The sequence below is a fragment of the Colletotrichum higginsianum genome, chromosome 8 (genome assembly GCF_001672515.1).
Source record: "Colletotrichum higginsianum IMI 349063 chromosome 8, whole genome shotgun sequence".
NCBI classification, from domain to species: domain Eukaryota; kingdom Fungi; phylum Ascomycota; class Sordariomycetes; order Glomerellales; family Glomerellaceae; genus Colletotrichum; species Colletotrichum higginsianum.
The window spans coordinates 3884396-3902249 of NC_030960.1; the positions used below are offsets into that span (position 1 = coordinate 3884396).

Here is a 17854-nt window from a genome sequence, read left to right on the forward strand (position 1 = left end):
ACAGCTCAGCATTGGTTACTCCCAATAAGAGTCGAGACTGGGTTCAGCCGCAGCGACTCCAGGTCACCATGCGCTGGCAACGCATGTCATGCATACCGGCCATTGGGAAAATGGAGAGCCAATCTTCGAATCATCTGTCGTACAACAGGAACCAGCCATGCCTAGTCAGACCTGCATCAGCTCGCTAGCGTCGCACCCAATCGTCCAGCCCCCAAGGTCGACGACTCCTCACATGAGGTCGCCGCCTGGAGACCGGGGTCTGCAGTCATCGTCTTGAAAGCCCTCAACCGTGGTAGCCTAGCGACACTCTGATCCTTCTGCGGTGGAAGAGCTGGGTAACGTGAGCCGTCGCGACAGTTGACGCGTCAACATCAAGGGGGGAGGAAAGCAACTGCGTTTTCCATCCAGCAGTTCGTCAAGACAGCGACGCAAGAGCTTCACGACACGAGCCTGCCACACTCGGTCGCGTCGTCGCCATGATCATCCCGAATCTGGAGATAGTGTACCCTTCAAACATCAAACTCGCACCGCCTGGATGGCGACCCCAAGTGAAGTAAAGAGAACCTCCAGGCTTCCAAGTGTCTTCAACTGGGGACTGTGGCTGACACCCCAGCGCAGCATCATCTGCATCCACGACCTGGGCGGGTCTCCCAAGTCAACATGGCACCACGACGAGTCCGGCAAGACCTGGATATCCGATCCCGATTTCCTCGGCGGCTCCCAGGACTCGGTCCGGGTGTGGACGTACGGCTACAACTCGGAGCCGGCGCCGAACATGACGCCCGCCAGCATCGCCCTCCACGCAGACGACCTTCTGGCATCGATGATGAGCGAGTACAGAAAATGCCTCGTATGCACCGGTTTCTCGCGCTGTATGTTGCTCAGTGCTCACATGCTTGATTCCAGGGTGGCCCGACCATCTTCATCGCTCATGGGCTCGGGGGAACCATAGTCAAGAAGGTAGGCTCAGGGCCCCTTCGGCGTCTTCGTTTCTAATGAACTCCAATGTTAGGCGGCGGAGCTCTACACATGTTGCCCGCAGTATTTCATCATCAAAGACCTCACCGCAGGCATTGTCTTCCTAGACACCGTCCATCATCCGACTGATTCCGAGGGCGTCCTCAAGGCGGTCAACACAACAGTGACGACCAGCCTCACGAAGCACTCCATTAAGCCATCCGCCGATGACATTCGAGAGTTCGCAGAGGCTGTCCGCAAAGTCAACAAGGCCTTTGTCGACCAGACGATGCCCGGCTTCTTGATTCTGAACTGCGTTGCCAAGCGGCCAGTAAAACTTACCGACGACGACGGCACATCTTTCAAAGCTCTGGTGGGCAATGATGTTGGCCAGTCTCAAGGGCGGTGTACAGTTGCTGACAAGGACTCTAGGTTGTGCCCAAGGGCCGCGGTGAAATCGACTCTCTCAACGTTAGGACCGTATCGGTGGACTGCGACCACTTCGAGCTGACAAAACTCTCCTCGCCGTCGAGCCGGAGCCATGTCGTGCTGGTCGAGAACATCGAGTTCATGATGAAAAGCATCTCATCGAACAAGAAAAGGGCCTTCTTTCTCATGCCTTCGCCGACCCTGCCGAGCACCGGCAACCCTCGGCCGCCATCTCCCGGTCCTCGTGAGTTTCGGTTCAGGAACTTCCACCAGACAATGCTGTTAATGACGCCTCAAAATCTGCAGCGAGACCCGGGAGACCCAAGCCTTTGCCACGGCCCCCAAACACGCCTGGTCCACCGCAACGAGACGGAAAGGAAGAGTCGTATAACCTGTGGATCAGGAAGAAGGAAACTGGTTAATCACTCAGCTGAACCCTGTGTGGGTGTGGTTCTGTTGGTTTCTAACAAGACCTGCAGAAAACGTCAAGAGCCATTTCGATCTCTTCCTCACCAAACTCGGCACATGGAACCAAGCACATCTCGGCTACGACATCCACCCAATGCCCGGAACATGCTCCTGGATACAGTCAGAGCCCGACTTCCAGAACTGGATCAAGTCCATCACCGCCGCCGACCTGTACGTCTGCGGAGGCGCCGGGTGCGGCAAGACGTATCTGGCAAAGTCCGTCGCCAACTACCTGATAGGGGACCGTTCCCGGTCGTCCCCTGGATACGACCACAGCGTGCTATCCTTCTTCTGCAATATGAGCGCGACCGGCAACAAGAGACCCCCTATCCTGGAGTACTTTATCAAGTCACTTTTGCGATCCTCGTCGTGGTTCCAATCCCTGTCGTCCGACTTCTGGCTTTCCCAAGACGACCGCAACAAGCTCGATCTGAAGTCTCTGTTCGAGATCCTACGCCAGTTGATGGCGAGCCCGCAGCTTAGCTTTGGGCCCCCGAAAACGACAGAGGTCTTTCTGATCGTGGACGGGCTTCAAGAGTGCGACGCATCCTACGTCCAGGAGTTCCTCCAGCTGGTCGCCAGCTTCATCGACAGTCCCGCCCCTCGAATCTCACCGCCGACGGGGCCCATCGACCCAACGCAGCCCTTCCCTCGGGAAACAGTCCGCTTCAAGTTCCTCTTCACGCACGCCCCGAACGAGATCATGTTCCTGGCGACGTCCCGGGCGGCCAGGATCAACATGACCGACGCGAACATCATGAAAGACATCGCCACGTACGTCGACAAGGAGGCGGCGGCGATACTCTCGGTCAGCGCGTCGGCGCAGCCTCTCCCGGAAATCCGCACCTGGATAAAGAGCACATCCGGCAGCTTCTTCCTCTTCGCCAAGTATTCCCTGCACGACGCGGTCGCGACAGCCAGGGACGGCGAGGACTACGGCTACTCCATCACCTCGAGAGCTCTGCCGTGCCCCGAACGGCTCGGACAGTACTACGATCACGAACTCCTCCCGCTGCTCCAGAGCATAGACAACCACAACTACGTCCTCTCGACGCTACAGATCGTCATCGGTGCCGAGAGGTTCATCAGCCGAGAAGAGGTCCGAGACGCCATCGCCTGCCTCCACGACGACCCCCGTCTGCGGTCCCTCAACATCCAGACCGTTCTCTGGCAGAGGTGTTCTCGGCTGATACGTGTCGATGCGAATCTCGAGTTCCACGTCTCCCACCCGTCCTTGCGTCTTCACTTCGCCTCCTACATCAGCGAAGAGCAGCAGCACGCAAACATGGCTTTCCTGTGCCTAAAGTATCTCTCACAACCCACCTTCGGACGCGGCTGTGCGACGCCGTCTTCGGAGCTGTCGAGACAACATCCGTTCTACGATTATGCGGCTTACATGTGGGACAGCCATTTTCATCGATCCAACGGAGAAGGCCTGAAGTTGCTGCCCCAGCTCGGTCGTTTCATCACCTCTCCCTGTTACGATACTTGGTCCTCGTACATTTCCTGGCATACTGCCACGAATCAGTGGGTGTATGGATCGCCGATGTACCATGCCCTTATGTCAACCACATGGATTCCTCCTGTTATCGCTCTCACATGCGCTAACGCCGGCCATCTCGCTCACGAACTTGTCACAACCTACAGTGTGGCCGAGTCTGGACCAAAGTTCTGGAATCACGAGATAACGTACTCGATTTCCAAGTTTGTGCATAAGCTAACGGCTTCCCGTGCCATGGCGAAGCTATTCGAAAGCAGGGGTCCCGAGCCTGACTACTCCGTGCGGGACGCCGCCGGCCACACCCCTCTCATGAGGGCAGCGATGGCCCGCGAAGGCCTCCCCTACATGATCAAATTCTTCCTCCAGCGGACGCAGGACGTTAACGAACGAAGTTTCATCCACGGAGACACGGCGCTCCTGCTCCTCTGCCATTCCCTCCAAACCGACGACGATGACTTCCTCGCCTACATGATGTCCCTGCTCCTCGATGCCGGGGCCGATCCCAACGTGTCTGGATTCCAAGGGAAGACGTGTCTCCTGGAGGCGTGCGAACGAAACTCGCCGACTATGGCGAGTATGCTCCTACGCGCCGGTGCTAGACCGGATAGCGCGAACATCGCCGGCATCACGCCCCTCTTCGAAGCCTTGATGAACTCGAGCGAGGACATGGTTGAGTTGCTCCTCGACTATGATGCTGACCAGAGTCTGGAGTTCCCTTGGCCAAACCAGCAAACGCCTCTCACGGCCGCCATCGCCGAGCGCAACTTTGGCCTCTTCTGCCTCCTTCTGCACAGAGTTGACGACGTCAACCAGCTGGACGGTCTGGGTTTCGCACCCATCCATCTATTGACAGCGCCGGAGAACATCAGTTGGCTGGCCCGTCTCCTGGAACGGCCCGACGTCGACCTCGAACTCCTCTCGGACGGGTGGGAGGAAGATTGCACAAAGCCCGTACGTCGGACGCCTCTATGTTTTGCGATTGTCCATGACAACTTCAGAGCGGCCGAGATGCTCCTGGTAGCAGGCGCAAGCCCCTGCCGACACCCGGAAGCGACCGACGAAACACCGCTCTATATGGCCGTGAAGTTAGCCAGGACTACGAGGAATAGTAAGAGGTGAGTGATTCATGCCGTTTGCCCCTTGAATATAGCTAGATTATACTGTTACTTGTTTTAAAACATGGCACAAAGGCTGAACTCGACAGCAGCAGCAGCAGCAGCAACGAAAACGAAAAGCACACCGACAACACCAGCAACGTCGACATCGTCGAGCTGTTGCTGGAATACCAATCGCCCATCAACACGTTGAGCAACAAGTCGAAGAAGTACGCAAAGTCCCCGCTGACGCTGGCCGTATGGCTGCAAGACCAGAACATGGTCGAGCTCCTTCTGCGGCACGGAGCCGATCCCACCTTGGAAGAAGCCTACGGGTTCCCCGGCCCCCTCGACGCGGCCATCGACGACGACGAGGAAGTCGGTCTGAGGCTGGTCAGGACCCTGCTCGACAGCCCCTTGCCCCCGAACATCAACTACGTGCCCGCCAACGACGACGGCGTAGACCACATCCTCATCGAGACGAGCGGGAAGAGAGCGGAACTCGTCCAGCTGCTGCTCGACTACGGCGCCGACACGAAGTGCTTCCTGTCCCCGTCTTCGAGCTGCAACACGACGCCGCTCCTCGGCGCCGTGAAGGAGAACAACATCGACACCTGCAAGGTCCTCATACGACACGAGCCAGGCCTGGTCAACCATCAATCCAAGGACGGACTCGTCTACGAGACACCGCTTCACATGGCCGCCAGGGAGGGAAACTCGGAGATGGCCCGCATACTCCTGGAGGCGGGCGCCCGGCCGGACCTCCCATCGCACCACTGGCACGAGACGCCGCTCTGGTCGGCCTGTTACAGGGGGCATCTCGAGATTGCGCAATCCCTGTACCAAATGGCGCCAGAGACCCTCGACACCCCCTCCTACGACGGCGAGACGCCCCTCATGGTCGCCTGCGCCGCCGGGAACCTGGCTCTGGTCGGCTTCCTTCTCGAACGGGGCGCCGAAATCGACGCGAGGTGCTCGATGGGCAGGTCGTGCGTCTGCAGCGCCGTCTCGGCCGACGACGGCGCCGCGCACCGCATCGTGGGCCTGCTCCTCCGGCACGGGCTCGGCGTCGACGACGTCGTCAGCGCCGTCGGCACCACCGTCCTCGGCGAGGCCTGCAGGGTCGGCGACGCGCAGACGGTCCGGATGCTGCTCGACAAGGGCGCCGATCCGGCCAAGGGGCAGAAGCCGCCCGGGAACAGCACCTCCGACAACACGCTATGGAGGTCTGCGCTGCGGATCGCGGTGATCAACGGCCGCGCCAGTATCGTAGATATCTTGCTCCGGCACCCCCAGCTCGCGTCATTCGTCGACAGCGCCGACTACTACCGGGAGAACGCCCTGCACATGGGCTCCCTGATCGCACGTGCCGCCAGGTCCGAAGTCGCGACTATGATCTACACGGCTTGCCAGAGGCTCGAGTTCGAGACGGGGATCGACCACTTCCAGAACATGCTGGCCGCCAGGAACCTGGAGGGGCAGACGCCCGTGGACATTGCCCTGGGACGTCTGCACGAGAGGCCGAGCGGCGAGGCGTTGGCGAACACCAACGAGACTATCCGCCAGTTCGTCACGGAGCTGACAGAGACTGATGTGAGGACCGTTGTGCGTCACAAGCATCTCATGAGGGATCTCTCAGTCCTCCTCTTGCGGCGGCGAGGATACGACCGGCAGGCGGTGCGTCTGCTGCAGACCCTGACGATCGACGTGGATATCAAAGAAGAGGACGGCCACTTCGTCGAGGGAACGACGTGCGTGCTGTCTTGCGACGGCTGCGAAGAGGATGAGCAAGAAGTCATGTCGTTCTGCCGGTCATGCCGCACTGTTTTATGCCAGAGATGCGTCGCCGAGAACGGCCGGGACCACGAGATGGTCCCAGTCCCCGTGATGAAAGATAGGACGGCGACGGACTTCAACTCCGAGGAGATTCGGGAAGTTTTCGACGTACTGAAGAGGGACTTTGTGACCCGGAAGAACCCCTTGCTCGAGGATGAAGCCCCGGTGGTTCCCTTCGAGGTCGACCCTGAGTCTGAAGACACGACGCTCTCGCTGGCTTCACTCCACGCCTTCGGGTACCTCGTGTTCCGACGTCGGGCCTGGGGCCCCTATCTCCCGCTGGCGCCGGCTGTGTACGAACGGATCCGGCCATGGGAGGCTGTCATCGAAGGCACCAGGCGGGAGTTCCAGGAATGGGTTTGGGAGACCGAGACGTCTCCGTTCAGGCTGCACGGCGAGCTGGGGTACTTCCTGGAGGCCGGGAGGAGGACGGCGTACAATGACCTGGAGACCGTGCTGAGGGAACAGGTTGTCAGTGATGTCGCATGGATGTTTTCCCAGAAAGGGCGTTTAGAAGACGACCATCGGTTTTCAACCCGGCCAGGAGGTCCGAGAAGGGCGAAGCAGCTTGGTTATGGCGATGAGTAGCCCGTCCTGGTTGGCTTACAACTAACGCCTGCAAGATATCAAGATGCCTAAGCGAGTTAGAAGATGACTTTCATCAGGATAGTTGGGAATTGTAGGCGTCAGTTACCTGATCTGGAAAACAGATTGACGAGGGAGCCTTGTTATACTTTCCAGGGAGCTAGAACTGACACATACGACCATACCCATTGGAAAACTCGGGATCCCGTCCGCTCTCCCATAGATAAGCCAATGAGGGCCGGATTAGTAGTTGGGTCGGTGACGACCAGCGAATACCTGGTGTTGTATGTTTTTGATTTTTTTGGCCAATCTGCCGATTCCTTGTCAACAACATAACAGTCTCTGACCCTCCCGCGCTCTCTCGATGGTCTATGTCTAATCATGACTGACTGAAGAAGCTCTTACGTAGCCCCAGCAAGATCGGGCTACTGGTAAACTGCGCTGAGCTGACGGAAACCATCCCTTGGTCCGGTAAACGGCCTTGTCAACTTTTTCGTTTAAACATCGGGGGTGCTTGATCCTACTACCACCTTATACCACGTTCTTTGATTCCAGCAGGGAGCTACTGTCAATTTACAGTAGGACCAGTCCAGTTGAGAAAGCGTCAAGAACAATACGATTAGGCTAAAGGGATTGTGGACCCTGATTTGCTTACGTGGTTTAGAATTATTTTCAACTGGGAATCCTGCTGTGGCTAAGAATCGAGTGATTTCAATAGCAACCCCCCCTCCCCCCCCTTGGCCTCCATTGCCTCAAACTATGCCCTGCTTAACTTCCCCCAGTCCAAGTATTAGGCTTCAGACCTTCTGTAGGCTGAGGTCAAACTCCGGGCTGGTTCATCTCTAGATGTGTGTGTGCGTGTCTTTAGCTGGTCTATCGCCCGTCAGGGAATCCCAAGCAAAGGTGGCAGTATCCCCTGGTTGTCTCTCCGATACTCAGCTGTTCGGCATTCTTGCAGGGCTGCTTCTGCCCACAGCGCTTCATGGCATTCTTGTCCCTCATGTAGATGAAGCCGCACTGCCCGCACCTGACCTCGTAGAAAGGGATGTAGCACATCTTTTCAATTGATTGATTGTCACGCTGGGAAAGTCTTTTGAGAAGGATGAAAAATGCTTTGTCTGTGGCTTGGCTGGCTTATTTAGGCTGAGGTTTGCTTGGATGGAGCTTTGATGGTTTTGCGTGCTTGTGATCTTGTATGCTGTATTGTCTTGGTTGGTTGAAATGGGCTGGTTGCTTAAGATACACACTGCTTCAAACAATGCTACTTTATATATGGGAGAATATTTTTAAAGACAATGATGTGATTGTGGGTGCAGGTACTGAAGACCTCACAATCACGTCTGGTGGCAGGAGATGACTGTAAAAGGGACTATTTTGAGGAGACCATGAATCAGGTCAACCGTCATGACGGGAATAGCGCACAGCGACAAAAATTTCCTTCCATGATCACCAAAGGGCAAAACATCTTTCTCTTACAGAGACCCTAAGCACCCTGATTCTCGGCGCCAGGCAACCATGTGGAATAACGGCTTGGTCTTTACCAGCAGATGCTTATACACAATGTTGCTGAAGCTGACAAAAAGAAGGATATACAATTAAACAGCAGGCACTGCAGCAAGACGTTCGTTGCCCATGCATTCTATGATATTTACCTAGAAGCGGATGTAGATCTGAGTAAGATGGAAGGTCGCGGAATATCAGTTCAGAAAGGTGTTAGGAGTAGAAGAACTGGGGTTTCCATGCAAGACCCCAACCCAACTCTTGACAAGCTGGAAGATGATGTAAGTGCATGGAAATACTTTTTTTTGTCACTACAAAACTAAGTGGTTCAACAGTACACGCTCTACTAGGGTTGCGCTAGTTGCATTTATCCTCCCTTAGTAGGGCTTAGAGCATTTGCCTTAGCTGTAAAGGAGGCTGACACCGTATCGATGGCATGACAGCTCGCAAGTTGCGAGTGCCACTTAGGCTATTGTGACCTAGCCTATTGCTCTGTGATTACATGATTGAGAAAGCTTGGTTTCTTAAGTCAGGTACCAATGATAGATTATGAAGCTTGACGTATTGCGCTTGAAGAGCTTCTGGCACATTTGAGAAATCTACACATCTAGTAACCTGATCTTAAAAGTCGACAGGTTTGTCTTGGATGCTTGTGGCGGACAAGTGTCACAAAAGTGAGAAAAGAACTTGGAAAAGTGCAGCTCCCCTAGTACGAAACGGAGTAGTATTGCATCAGAAGAAGGATAAAAGAACCAAACGACGAGTTGATCAAGGCCAGGGTACTCTCCAAGTGTTCAGAATCATGCATGTAATAGCCAGGGCTGGTCGAGGTCAAGCAGCCGAAGCTCGCATGGAGAAATCTCGACGCAAAGTAACCACAATCAATGCCAAGAACCCCCTGAAAGGAGTGTATGTAAGGGGGAAACAGGATTGTCTTGTTCAACCGAAACCCCCAATGTATTGAAAGAGGTCTAGTTTACTTATGGGAATAGGCCTTGGCATCGCTTGCCATGACAAACCCACTTGTGGCCTGCCACGCGACTAGACCAGGAGCAAATCCGGCGTCTAAAGTCTGAAGCATAGGAAATGATAGCAAGGCGGCGAAGTTCATTGAAGCATGGATTTGCAGTGATTTTGGGACCTGCTGAGGTGCTTCATGAGACAGGACACTGCTTGGCAAAATATCACTTCCCTTCAGTTAAAAGGATGACTGATCTCCTCTTCGAAATCCCCAAGGACAAGCCTCAAGACAAGTAGCGAGCCCGATGAAACGTCTCTCTTTGACGTCACTGTGTTCCCAATGCCCCGTTTTTGAAGCAAAATCTCTTTGTATCCTCGACCGAGGTTTTGCGGGCGGAGTCCTTGAATCCAACGAGAACAAGGGCAGATCGTTCGGCTGTACTCAGCTATGTCGTAACCCTGATGCCGGGTTGTCTGAGTGTGACGGGGTATCAGATTTCCACAAAGAACTAAAACCACGCCAGAAACCCTTAAAAGTGATAACATTCCCTCACTCAGGTGTACTCTCAATCAAACCCATTTGCCTGTTTATCTTATCCCTGCCGAACACCACCATCAACTTCTAGTCTTCGATTTCAACCACGCCGGACTCTTGATCGTACTTATACTTCCAGTCTATATCCAACAATGAGCATGGACTCCAACACGGTTGAAACCCTTCAGTCCAACGTTGCTAGTCAACCTTCCACCAGTGCCTCATCAAGCCGCTACAACACCTATTCCATCGAGGCCTGCCGTCTGGCAAATTCCGACCCGGTCTCTCAGCCCGACGACAGCTCTCATCAGGCCCCCAGCAGTAGAGACGGCGACTGTAGGGAAGGGAAAGACAGTGTAAATGACGAGAAAAGCGATGGGCTCGAAGCTATGGATCAAGGTGGTTTCAAGGTCATGTACGCCGAACGGGATGACCGGCTGTTGGATGGCTACTTCTCCAGACTTGGCAGCAAGATCCAACATGCCAAAGACAGAAAGGCTCGCAAGCTGGCCCAGCGTCGCCGTCTCTTGCAGGATGGGAAGAGTTAGATAGATTCAAGCTGAGCGGAAAGCTCACTTGGCAAGAAGACGCTGCGAGGAGTATCTGGGCCCGTGGGAGTGCTGAGACCACATTCTTATCAGGGCATAACAGAAGGCATTCTCAACATCTCTCTGGTACTTCTCAAGCGACGACGATCTACACAATTCCCCTACCCAGCGTGGTGCTCATTATCATCAATGATCATCAATTCTCAGTCATGTTCTCCCCAAACTCCTGCCCTCGACCCCCTCGCCCCAGCGACTGATCCAGTTACGACCCAATCACACGTGCAGCCATACCCATACCCTCTTCTACGAATAGCCTACTTTCCAAAGCTCCATCCCCCGTTCACGACCGCCGCTCGATGTTTCGCTTGTGCAGGGCCTTGACCTCCTCGTCCAACCCAGGGATCGGGCCTTGGACCGGAATGTTTGGCGCAACCGCATTGATAGGAAGCGGGCTGACCTTGGTCCCAGCCCCGGCGCCGAGCTCCTTCAACCACGACGCCAACTGGTCGCTCGAGGAGACGTAGACGATCGGGCCCAGGCCGACCCAGGCGTGCGCCGCGGCGCACATGGGGCAGTGCTCGCCCGACGTGTAGACCGAGGCGGCGGCGCGGTCCGCGGCGCTCAGGTTGAGCTGCGCCCAGCGCGCGAGGGTGAACTCCGGGTGGAGGGTGGCGTCGCGCCTCCCATCGCCGTCCTCGCCCGTGTTGACGCGGTTGCGGTCTTCCCGGAGAACGGTGCCGTCGGCGCCGACGAGGACGGAGCCGAAGGGGTCGTCGCCGGCGTCGAGGGCTTCCCTGGCGAGCTCGACGCAGCGGCGGAGGATGTTGGGGTCTGGAGGGGTGGTGGTAGGAGCCATTGTGGAGTCTGCGGAGTTTGAAGGATGATGGGGGTTTTCAAAATGTGACAGTATCGAGTTGGTGATGTGTGTGTGTGGATCTGGTGTTATGGGATGAGCAAGGGAACAGAGGCTGATGTAAGTAGTGGTGATGCGGGATAAACTTGGATTCATGACGTAGCGGCGCGCGGAGGAATATTATCCCAGACGAGGACCGAACAATGTCTAGTTCGGCTCATCACAGCCGCCAACTCTGCGAAATTCATGGCATGGAACAAGGGTTCCTCCTAGATGTTTCTGTGATATCATGGGTGACTGTTCACCGGGCATGCAACTGAGAATCCTGTCGGCTCAAAGCCTCGATTGCCGGACTGAATTACCACGGCTGGGGGTAGGAAACAACACGTTCCCATATTGAGTTTCAACTCTTTGGTATCGATGGTTGGGTGTTTCCAGTTCTCTTTGTTCAGATACTTGGATGAAAGACTTGAGATTTGGTTGTTCGGATATCGACGCATTATCATCATTACTACATGTCATTATTGGTATGTTATATACATACTTGGCGAGCTCGTTGGCGTTGTCAAGCCCGCACTTCCCTTTTCACCGCTCGAGAACCACGCACTACAGAAGATACCTGTAGTCCGGGGACATGTCGCCCAGCTCCGTCTTTTCTTCCTGCGTCAACACCGACTCGCCAGCCGTCCTGTCCCGCTTCTTGTTCGCGGACCAGCAGGCGAGGGCGTAGGCCGTACAAGACAGGCCGCTGAGGATGACGAAGGCGATGCTGATGCTGTATCCCGGGATGTACTTGGGGGCATCCTTCTTCAGGAAGGCAAAGACGGCGATGATGCCACCGATGTTGCCGAAGCCGACCTGCCAGGCACTTCCGATGGAGCGACGGTGGTGGCCACCGAGGTTCATGTTGAACCAGCATACTACGCACGAGTGAGTGAGTGGTTAGAACACATCCGTCCAGAAACAGCCGAAAAGCATAGATAGGGGATAGGGGACCCAGGGGAGGACAAACCGATGATGGGCATGGCCGTGTAGCAGCCCGAGGCGACGGCGTAGAGACCAAAGGTCTGCAGCGGGGTGTTGTCGTGGACGGAGATGAGGATGGCGAAGCCGGTGATGGCGACGCAGATGGCGAGGATGGTGAAGCCGAAGCGGTGGCGCGTCTTGTCCGAGACGAAGGCGACGGTCATGGAGAAGACGAAGGCGACGACCCAGGGCGGCACGCTGTGCAGCTGGGTCTTGATGCTGCTGTAGCCGTAGGACTGGAAGATGCCCGGGGCGAAGTAGGCGTAGCCGTAGGCCGGCACGATGAGGCCGAAGTACATGAAGCCGCCGAGGATGACCTTGTAGTCCTTGAAGATGCGCCGGACGTCGCGCGCCGTGATGCTGCGCTCGGCGGCCGAGTTGCCCTGGTCCGCGCGCAGGCGGGCCGCGACGAAGACCTTCTCCTCGGCCGTGAGCCACTTGACGTCCTCGGGGAAGTCGGGCAGGCAGAAGAAGAAGAAGACGCTCACGACGACGGTCAACAGACCTTCGAGTATGAAAATCCACCTCCAGCCCGCGTAGCCGCCGGTGCCGGCCATCTTCCCGATGGCGGCGGCCAAGAGACCGCCGAACGCGCCGGCGAGGGTGGTGCTGTTGAAGAAGAAGGAATATCGGCGCTGGGCCTCGTGGCGGCGGTACCACATGCCGATGAGGTAGAAGGCTGCAGCAGAACGAAAACAATCAAGTCAGCCAAGCCACTAAAGGTAGAATAAAAGAACAGAAGGAAAAAAGAAGCATAAGAAAAAAAAACACACCTCCCGGGAACATGCCCGTCTCAAAGACGCCGAGGAAGAAGCGCGTGGTGCACAGGCCGGCGTAGTTCTGCACGAAGCCCTGCAGCATGGTGACGAGGCCGAAGCCGAACATGTTGATGCTGAGCCAGACGTGGGGCTTGAACTTCTTGAGCAGGATGTTGGACGGGATCTCGAGCAGGATGTAGGGCACGAAGAAGACGACGAGGGCGTTGTTGTAGAGGGTGCCGTCGAGGCCCAGCTCCTGGGAGAGGCCGAAGACGTTTGCGTTGGCGATGTTGACCCGGTCTGCGGAGCGCGAATCCTCGGTCGTCAGTATATTCCGGGTGATTCGAGTTTGAGCCTTTCACACACACACACACAAACACACACACACCCTCCCGCCCTCGACTTTGGCGGCTGAGCGTTTGGGTGTATGTATCCTGCGCATCGCGAGCGGGAGGGAGAGGGAGGAGAAACTCACCGAGGAAGGCCAGCAGGTACATGATGCACAGAAAGGGAATCACGCGGAAATCGATCTTTGTGATGAGCTTGGACTCGGTCGTGTGAGGCGGGCACTCGACGGGCGCGTCGTCGCCGTAGACCGGGCGGTCGAGGTCGGTCGCGTGCTCGAGGGAGTGCGGCGGCGGCGACTCGGCCGGCTTGGTCTCCTTGTCGAACTGCATCTCGGCCATCAACTTTCGTCGGTTGGCTAGTTGCCCTGCTTGTTCAATCGGACTCTTGGGGGAGGTTGTTTGAGTTGGAGACACGCCTCTCGGGAACAAGACCGACGAGGAAGAGGGGAACGAACAAGAGAGAGTGAGAGTGAGAGAGAGGAGTAGAGAGATTGCAACGCCAGAGACAAAAACTCAATTATCCTGCAGGGTGGGCAGCCGGCTTATATTTCGTCCCATTGTATCCATGACTTGCCCAACTTATGACTCTGTCCGTCGAGGTACACTCACTTTCGCTCTCTATTTTTCCTTCTCTTTGCGCCCGACCTCGGCGCGGCGACTCACTAACAAGACAGGGTCGGTGATCCTCCCGACTCCACAGACTGCCCTCAAAAGTTCGAACCAACGCCCCTCCTAGTGACTGGGCCTGGAGTGTGTGAGTCGAACACCGGCAGCGGTATGTGGCGCCGAACAGGGGGGGTTGGAGGGGACGGGGGGTGGTTGCAATGGGTATTGATCGTCTCTCTCCCCCCAACCTCCCAGCCGAACCCCGCGTTTGCTGTTCTTTCTTGTGCCAATAATTAACCTGCAGCTCAGCCAGCGGCTCTGGGGTTTAATAGTAGAGCCCACGCGGGTTCGCGTCATGCGGGAAAGCTGATTCATGCCATCAATGGCGAAGCCACACACCAGCCTACCGGCCGCCTCTCGCCTGTCTCGTATTTCATCAAGCCCAGTCGGCTTTATTCTCCGAAGACGCTTCTCCCGGGAGTTACCCGAGACCAGAGTCGCTGGGCCTCCCAATCTTAAAAAGCTGACCCGTAACTACTCTAATCAAGTGTTCGTGGCCTCCACCCCGGCTCCGGACCGGACTTGGCCCTGATCCACACCGAGCGCCGATGCAGGAACTGTGAGTAATCCAGTCGACAAATAATCTTGTGGGCGGCAATCTGCGACGTCTCCTTCTCGTCATCTTCTTCCTGTTCCTTTTCAAGAGATGGTCAAGGCCCTTTCGGTCCGGTGGGGAGATGCAGGTGTGAGACACACACACACCCACGCACGCACGTACTCGCATACTCAACACGCAACGGACGTAGGCTCAAAGGCGAAGCCCTCCGCTCGCCCGCCTTCCGCCCAGCCTGTTTATGGTCTAGCAACGGCTGCAGGTTGAGCGCGACGGCATGTGGTTGTCACTGTGGCGTTCTGGCCAGGACCTTCGCTTGCACGGCGAGACACGACAGTTGCTTACCCCGCAGATTGCAAGCCACGCGCCAGATATGGATATGCAGGCCTTTTTGTAGCTTCGTCCATGTCAACTGTGTGTGGTTGGTGGTGGTATGGGGGGTCAGCCACCAGCAGGCGAGTTTCCAGTGCCTCGGTTCATTCGATCCGGGTTTGCAAAGAGGAAAAGACTGCTTGTCGTCCATTCACCTTGGGCTCTGTCAAGTTTGTCCCGCAATCGGCAACCTTGATCTGAATCCGAGCGGCCTGGAGATGCTGCTTGCATCCGGGATATTCCTTGGCGCATGTTCCTGTCAGGGCCAAAATGATGGCGGGGAGATATGATGGGCAGTGTGTATTGTTCCATGAGCTCGAGAGGCTTCATGGTCTCTCACTCGGAGGTGGTGATGCAATGTGAGAACGAGGGAGCGTGTTTGGGCCGTGGGTGGAAGAGGCCCAGCCCTTCATGATATCCGGCACCGTGTTCTGCCGCAAGGAAAGCCGGGGAACGACTAAATTCTTGACCAAGATCTTTGTTTTGGAGCAACACGCACATGGACCAACAAGTGAGTCGATTCGATGACTTGATGGTCATGAGATGAGCGGATTCCGGTTGATTACCAGGACCTTGAAACATATAGCTGCGTCTGAGCAACCAGAAAGATGCTAAAGTGCCTTTGTCGTTAAACTCACGAAGTAAGATGAAGAGAGAAAAAGCCGATGCCTCATGTATAAGATATTAGCAGTCAGATAGAAAGTCCTGAACAGCGCAGACTGTACGGTGGCAACACGACAGCTCTAATGTACGCCGCAGGTAGAAAGCGTTGTCGTTTGAGAAATCGTAACCTAGACCTGTGCATGATAACGACAGCCATTCCAACCAGGAGGCCTTGAACAAGACTAGAAATGCTCATTATTGGAGGTCATCTCTCCGGACCCCCTCGGCGCATCTGCCCAACCAATGCTGGAATTCCCGAGCTGCGTTGAGTCTTGACGGCCAGGGTTCAGTCGACAAAGTATGGTAATCGAAGAAGACTTGGAGTCTGGCTTGAATACTTTTCTTCGTGATATCTCATGATCCTGCTCGACTCACTGTCCTAACGTCACTCACTCTGGTTCTCGCTGACGGAGCGAGTCTGGGCTAACATTAATGGCCTCGTTTTCGGGAAAAGACACCAACGTCTATGAAAACCCACGTCTTCCAAACGCCCCATCCAAGAATGCAGCATTCACTCATGCTCGCTTGAACGCAAGAAAAGATTCAAAACATCACCCTCAAAACTCATCCCGTCGTCGAAGCCCAGCCTCTACGCCGCCCCCATGTGTCCAACCAGCTCAGCATTGTTCGCGTCCGCGATCCTCTGCATCCACCGCCTCCTCAGGTAGCGCCGCCACATGACGAGCATGGCGAAGCCGCAGCCAAAGACGTACGTCGAGACCACGGCCATCCAGATGACGTCCTTGATGTAGCCCTCGACCCAGCCCCGTCTCGTGGCGCCCTCCAGGTCGTCCACGTTGAGCAGGTCGACGCCCTCCTCGACCAGCACCTGCCATATGTATTCCCGGTACCCGATCGGCCAGTCCGGGATGTCCCAGTACCGCGTCCTCAGCCCGCTCAGCCTGGCCGTCTTGATCTGCTGCCGCAGCCGGGCGAGCTGCGCGCCGCTGAAGCCGGTCCGGACGGAGCCGATGGCCTGCTTGAACGACGTCGACGTCATGTACGTCTCGTCAACGTCCCACATCCGGCTCGACGACGTGATGGCCCCCCGGTAGTCCGGGTCGTTGCCCTCGTACCGCCAGAACGTGTTCTCGACCGGCAGGACCTCCAGGGGCGCGTCGATGAAGGTGTCGTGGTACGCGTAGAAGTCCGGGTAGCTCCGGTTCTCGTAGTCGTAAAAGGTGGGCCGGTCGAGGTTGCCCGTGCCGACGACCGTCACCGCGGCGGGCCACCGGCTCTGCTTGGTCTCCAAGCCGGGGCCCACCTGGATGTGCTCGTAGCGCGTGAGGAACTGCTTCCGTCGGAGGGGCTCGAGCTGCTTGACGAGGAGGGGCCAGGTGTCCCGGGGGTCGGACTTGACGTCGATGAGGAGGACCAGCGTGGCGTTGGGGTCCGTCTTGAAGGCGCCCCTGGGCTGGTCGTACGGGGTGTGGTTCGCCCAGCGAGACTCGGGGTTCTCGGCGTCGAGTATCTTCATGAGCGGGTCCAGGTACATGGTCGTGAGCGTCTTGTTGGCCGAGAGGGCGCCGCGGTCATGGCCGACCAGGAGGTCGGTGCCGTCGTCGCTGAGCCAGATGTCGGCCTCGACCCCCGTGCAGCCGGCGACGAGGGCCGAGAACAGGGGGTAGGGCCTCCAGTAGTCGTTGTGGGAGTGGCATGGCTTGGGGATGACCGAGCGGGAGTAATCCGCCAGCCAGCGGTTCATGACTTCGTCCGAGTTCCCATCCGAGGAGAGAGGGTTGCTGGATATGAACTCGTAGGGCAAGGACTGGATGGAGGAGTCGGGTTTCGAAACAAACACCAGGGCGAAGAGGATGAGTCTGGAAGATTGTCAGGAGAGTGCTCATGTTTCAAGCTGAGATAGGAATGACGAGTATCATACAAAACGGTAGATGCCCCAACCGTAATTCCCAGAGTCATACCGACAAGATCTCTTCCGATGCTCTGTTTTCGTAGGAACTGCCGCACGCTCAGGGGAACGAGGTCCCAAAAACGGCGTGGTGAACGGAACCGGACGGAACAGAGATATGGTGTCGCATGCGGATACCTCCTCGCCTCATCAGACGAACCGCTCTCTTCAGTTGGACTGTGAAGAGACAGGGAGCTGGCAGACGAAGGTGAAGTCATCTCGTCCCTCGGGTTGTTGTTGGGCACCCTAAGCCCGCGGTCGACCTGGAAATTCATCGCTTCGGAAAAGCTGGTA

General features: G+C 56.4%; 6 protein-coding genes across 6 annotated transcripts; 2 read left to right on the forward strand and 4 right to left on the reverse strand.

Moving 5' to 3' along the window:
• Window positions 1-535: 535 nt before the first annotated feature.
• Window positions 536-6873, forward strand: CH63R_12134 (Ankyrin; the record flags this gene model as incomplete). The annotated part of the gene is made up of 6 exons (XM_018307108.1): window positions 536-850; window positions 907-960; window positions 1013-1288; window positions 1390-1831; window positions 1866-4470; window positions 4563-6873. 6 exons carry the CDS (start codon window positions 536-538, stop codon window positions 6871-6873), a joined length of 6003 nt encoding a protein of 2000 aa, XP_018153949.1.
• An 870-nt stretch (window positions 6874-7743) lies between these two features.
• Window positions 7744-7926, reverse strand: CH63R_12135 (uncharacterized protein; the record flags this gene model as incomplete). The annotated part of the gene is made up of 1 exon (XM_018307109.1): window positions 7744-7926. The coding sequence occupies one exon, from the start codon at window positions 7924-7926 to the stop codon at window positions 7744-7746; it is 183 nt and encodes a 60-aa protein (XP_018153950.1).
• A 2091-nt stretch (window positions 7927-10017) lies between these two features.
• Window positions 10018-10413, forward strand: CH63R_12136 (uncharacterized protein; the record flags this gene model as incomplete). Its single annotated transcript, XM_018307110.1, has 1 exon — window positions 10018-10413. The coding sequence occupies one exon, from the start codon at window positions 10018-10020 to the stop codon at window positions 10411-10413; it is 396 nt and encodes a 131-aa protein (XP_018153951.1).
• A 340-nt stretch (window positions 10414-10753) lies between these two features.
• Window positions 10754-11269, reverse strand: CH63R_12137 (Cytidine and deoxycytidylate deaminase zinc-binding region; the record flags this gene model as incomplete). The annotated part of the gene is made up of 1 exon (XM_018307111.1): window positions 10754-11269. One exon carries the CDS (start codon window positions 11267-11269, stop codon window positions 10754-10756), a length of 516 nt encoding a protein of 171 aa, XP_018153952.1.
• A 603-nt stretch (window positions 11270-11872) lies between these two features.
• Window positions 11873-13736, reverse strand: CH63R_12138 (Major facilitator superfamily transporter; the record flags this gene model as incomplete). Its single annotated transcript, XM_018307112.1, has 4 exons — window positions 11873-12186; window positions 12279-12971; window positions 13066-13350; window positions 13526-13736. 4 exons carry the CDS (start codon window positions 13734-13736, stop codon window positions 11873-11875), a joined length of 1503 nt encoding a protein of 500 aa, XP_018153953.1.
• Window positions 13737-16240: 2504 nt separating this feature from the next.
• Window positions 16241-17835, reverse strand: CH63R_12139 (uncharacterized protein; the record flags this gene model as incomplete). Its single annotated transcript, XM_018307113.1, has 2 exons — window positions 16241-17471; window positions 17534-17835. 2 exons carry the CDS (start codon window positions 17833-17835, stop codon window positions 16241-16243), a joined length of 1533 nt encoding a protein of 510 aa, XP_018153954.1.
• Window positions 17836-17854: the final 19 nt, after the last annotated feature.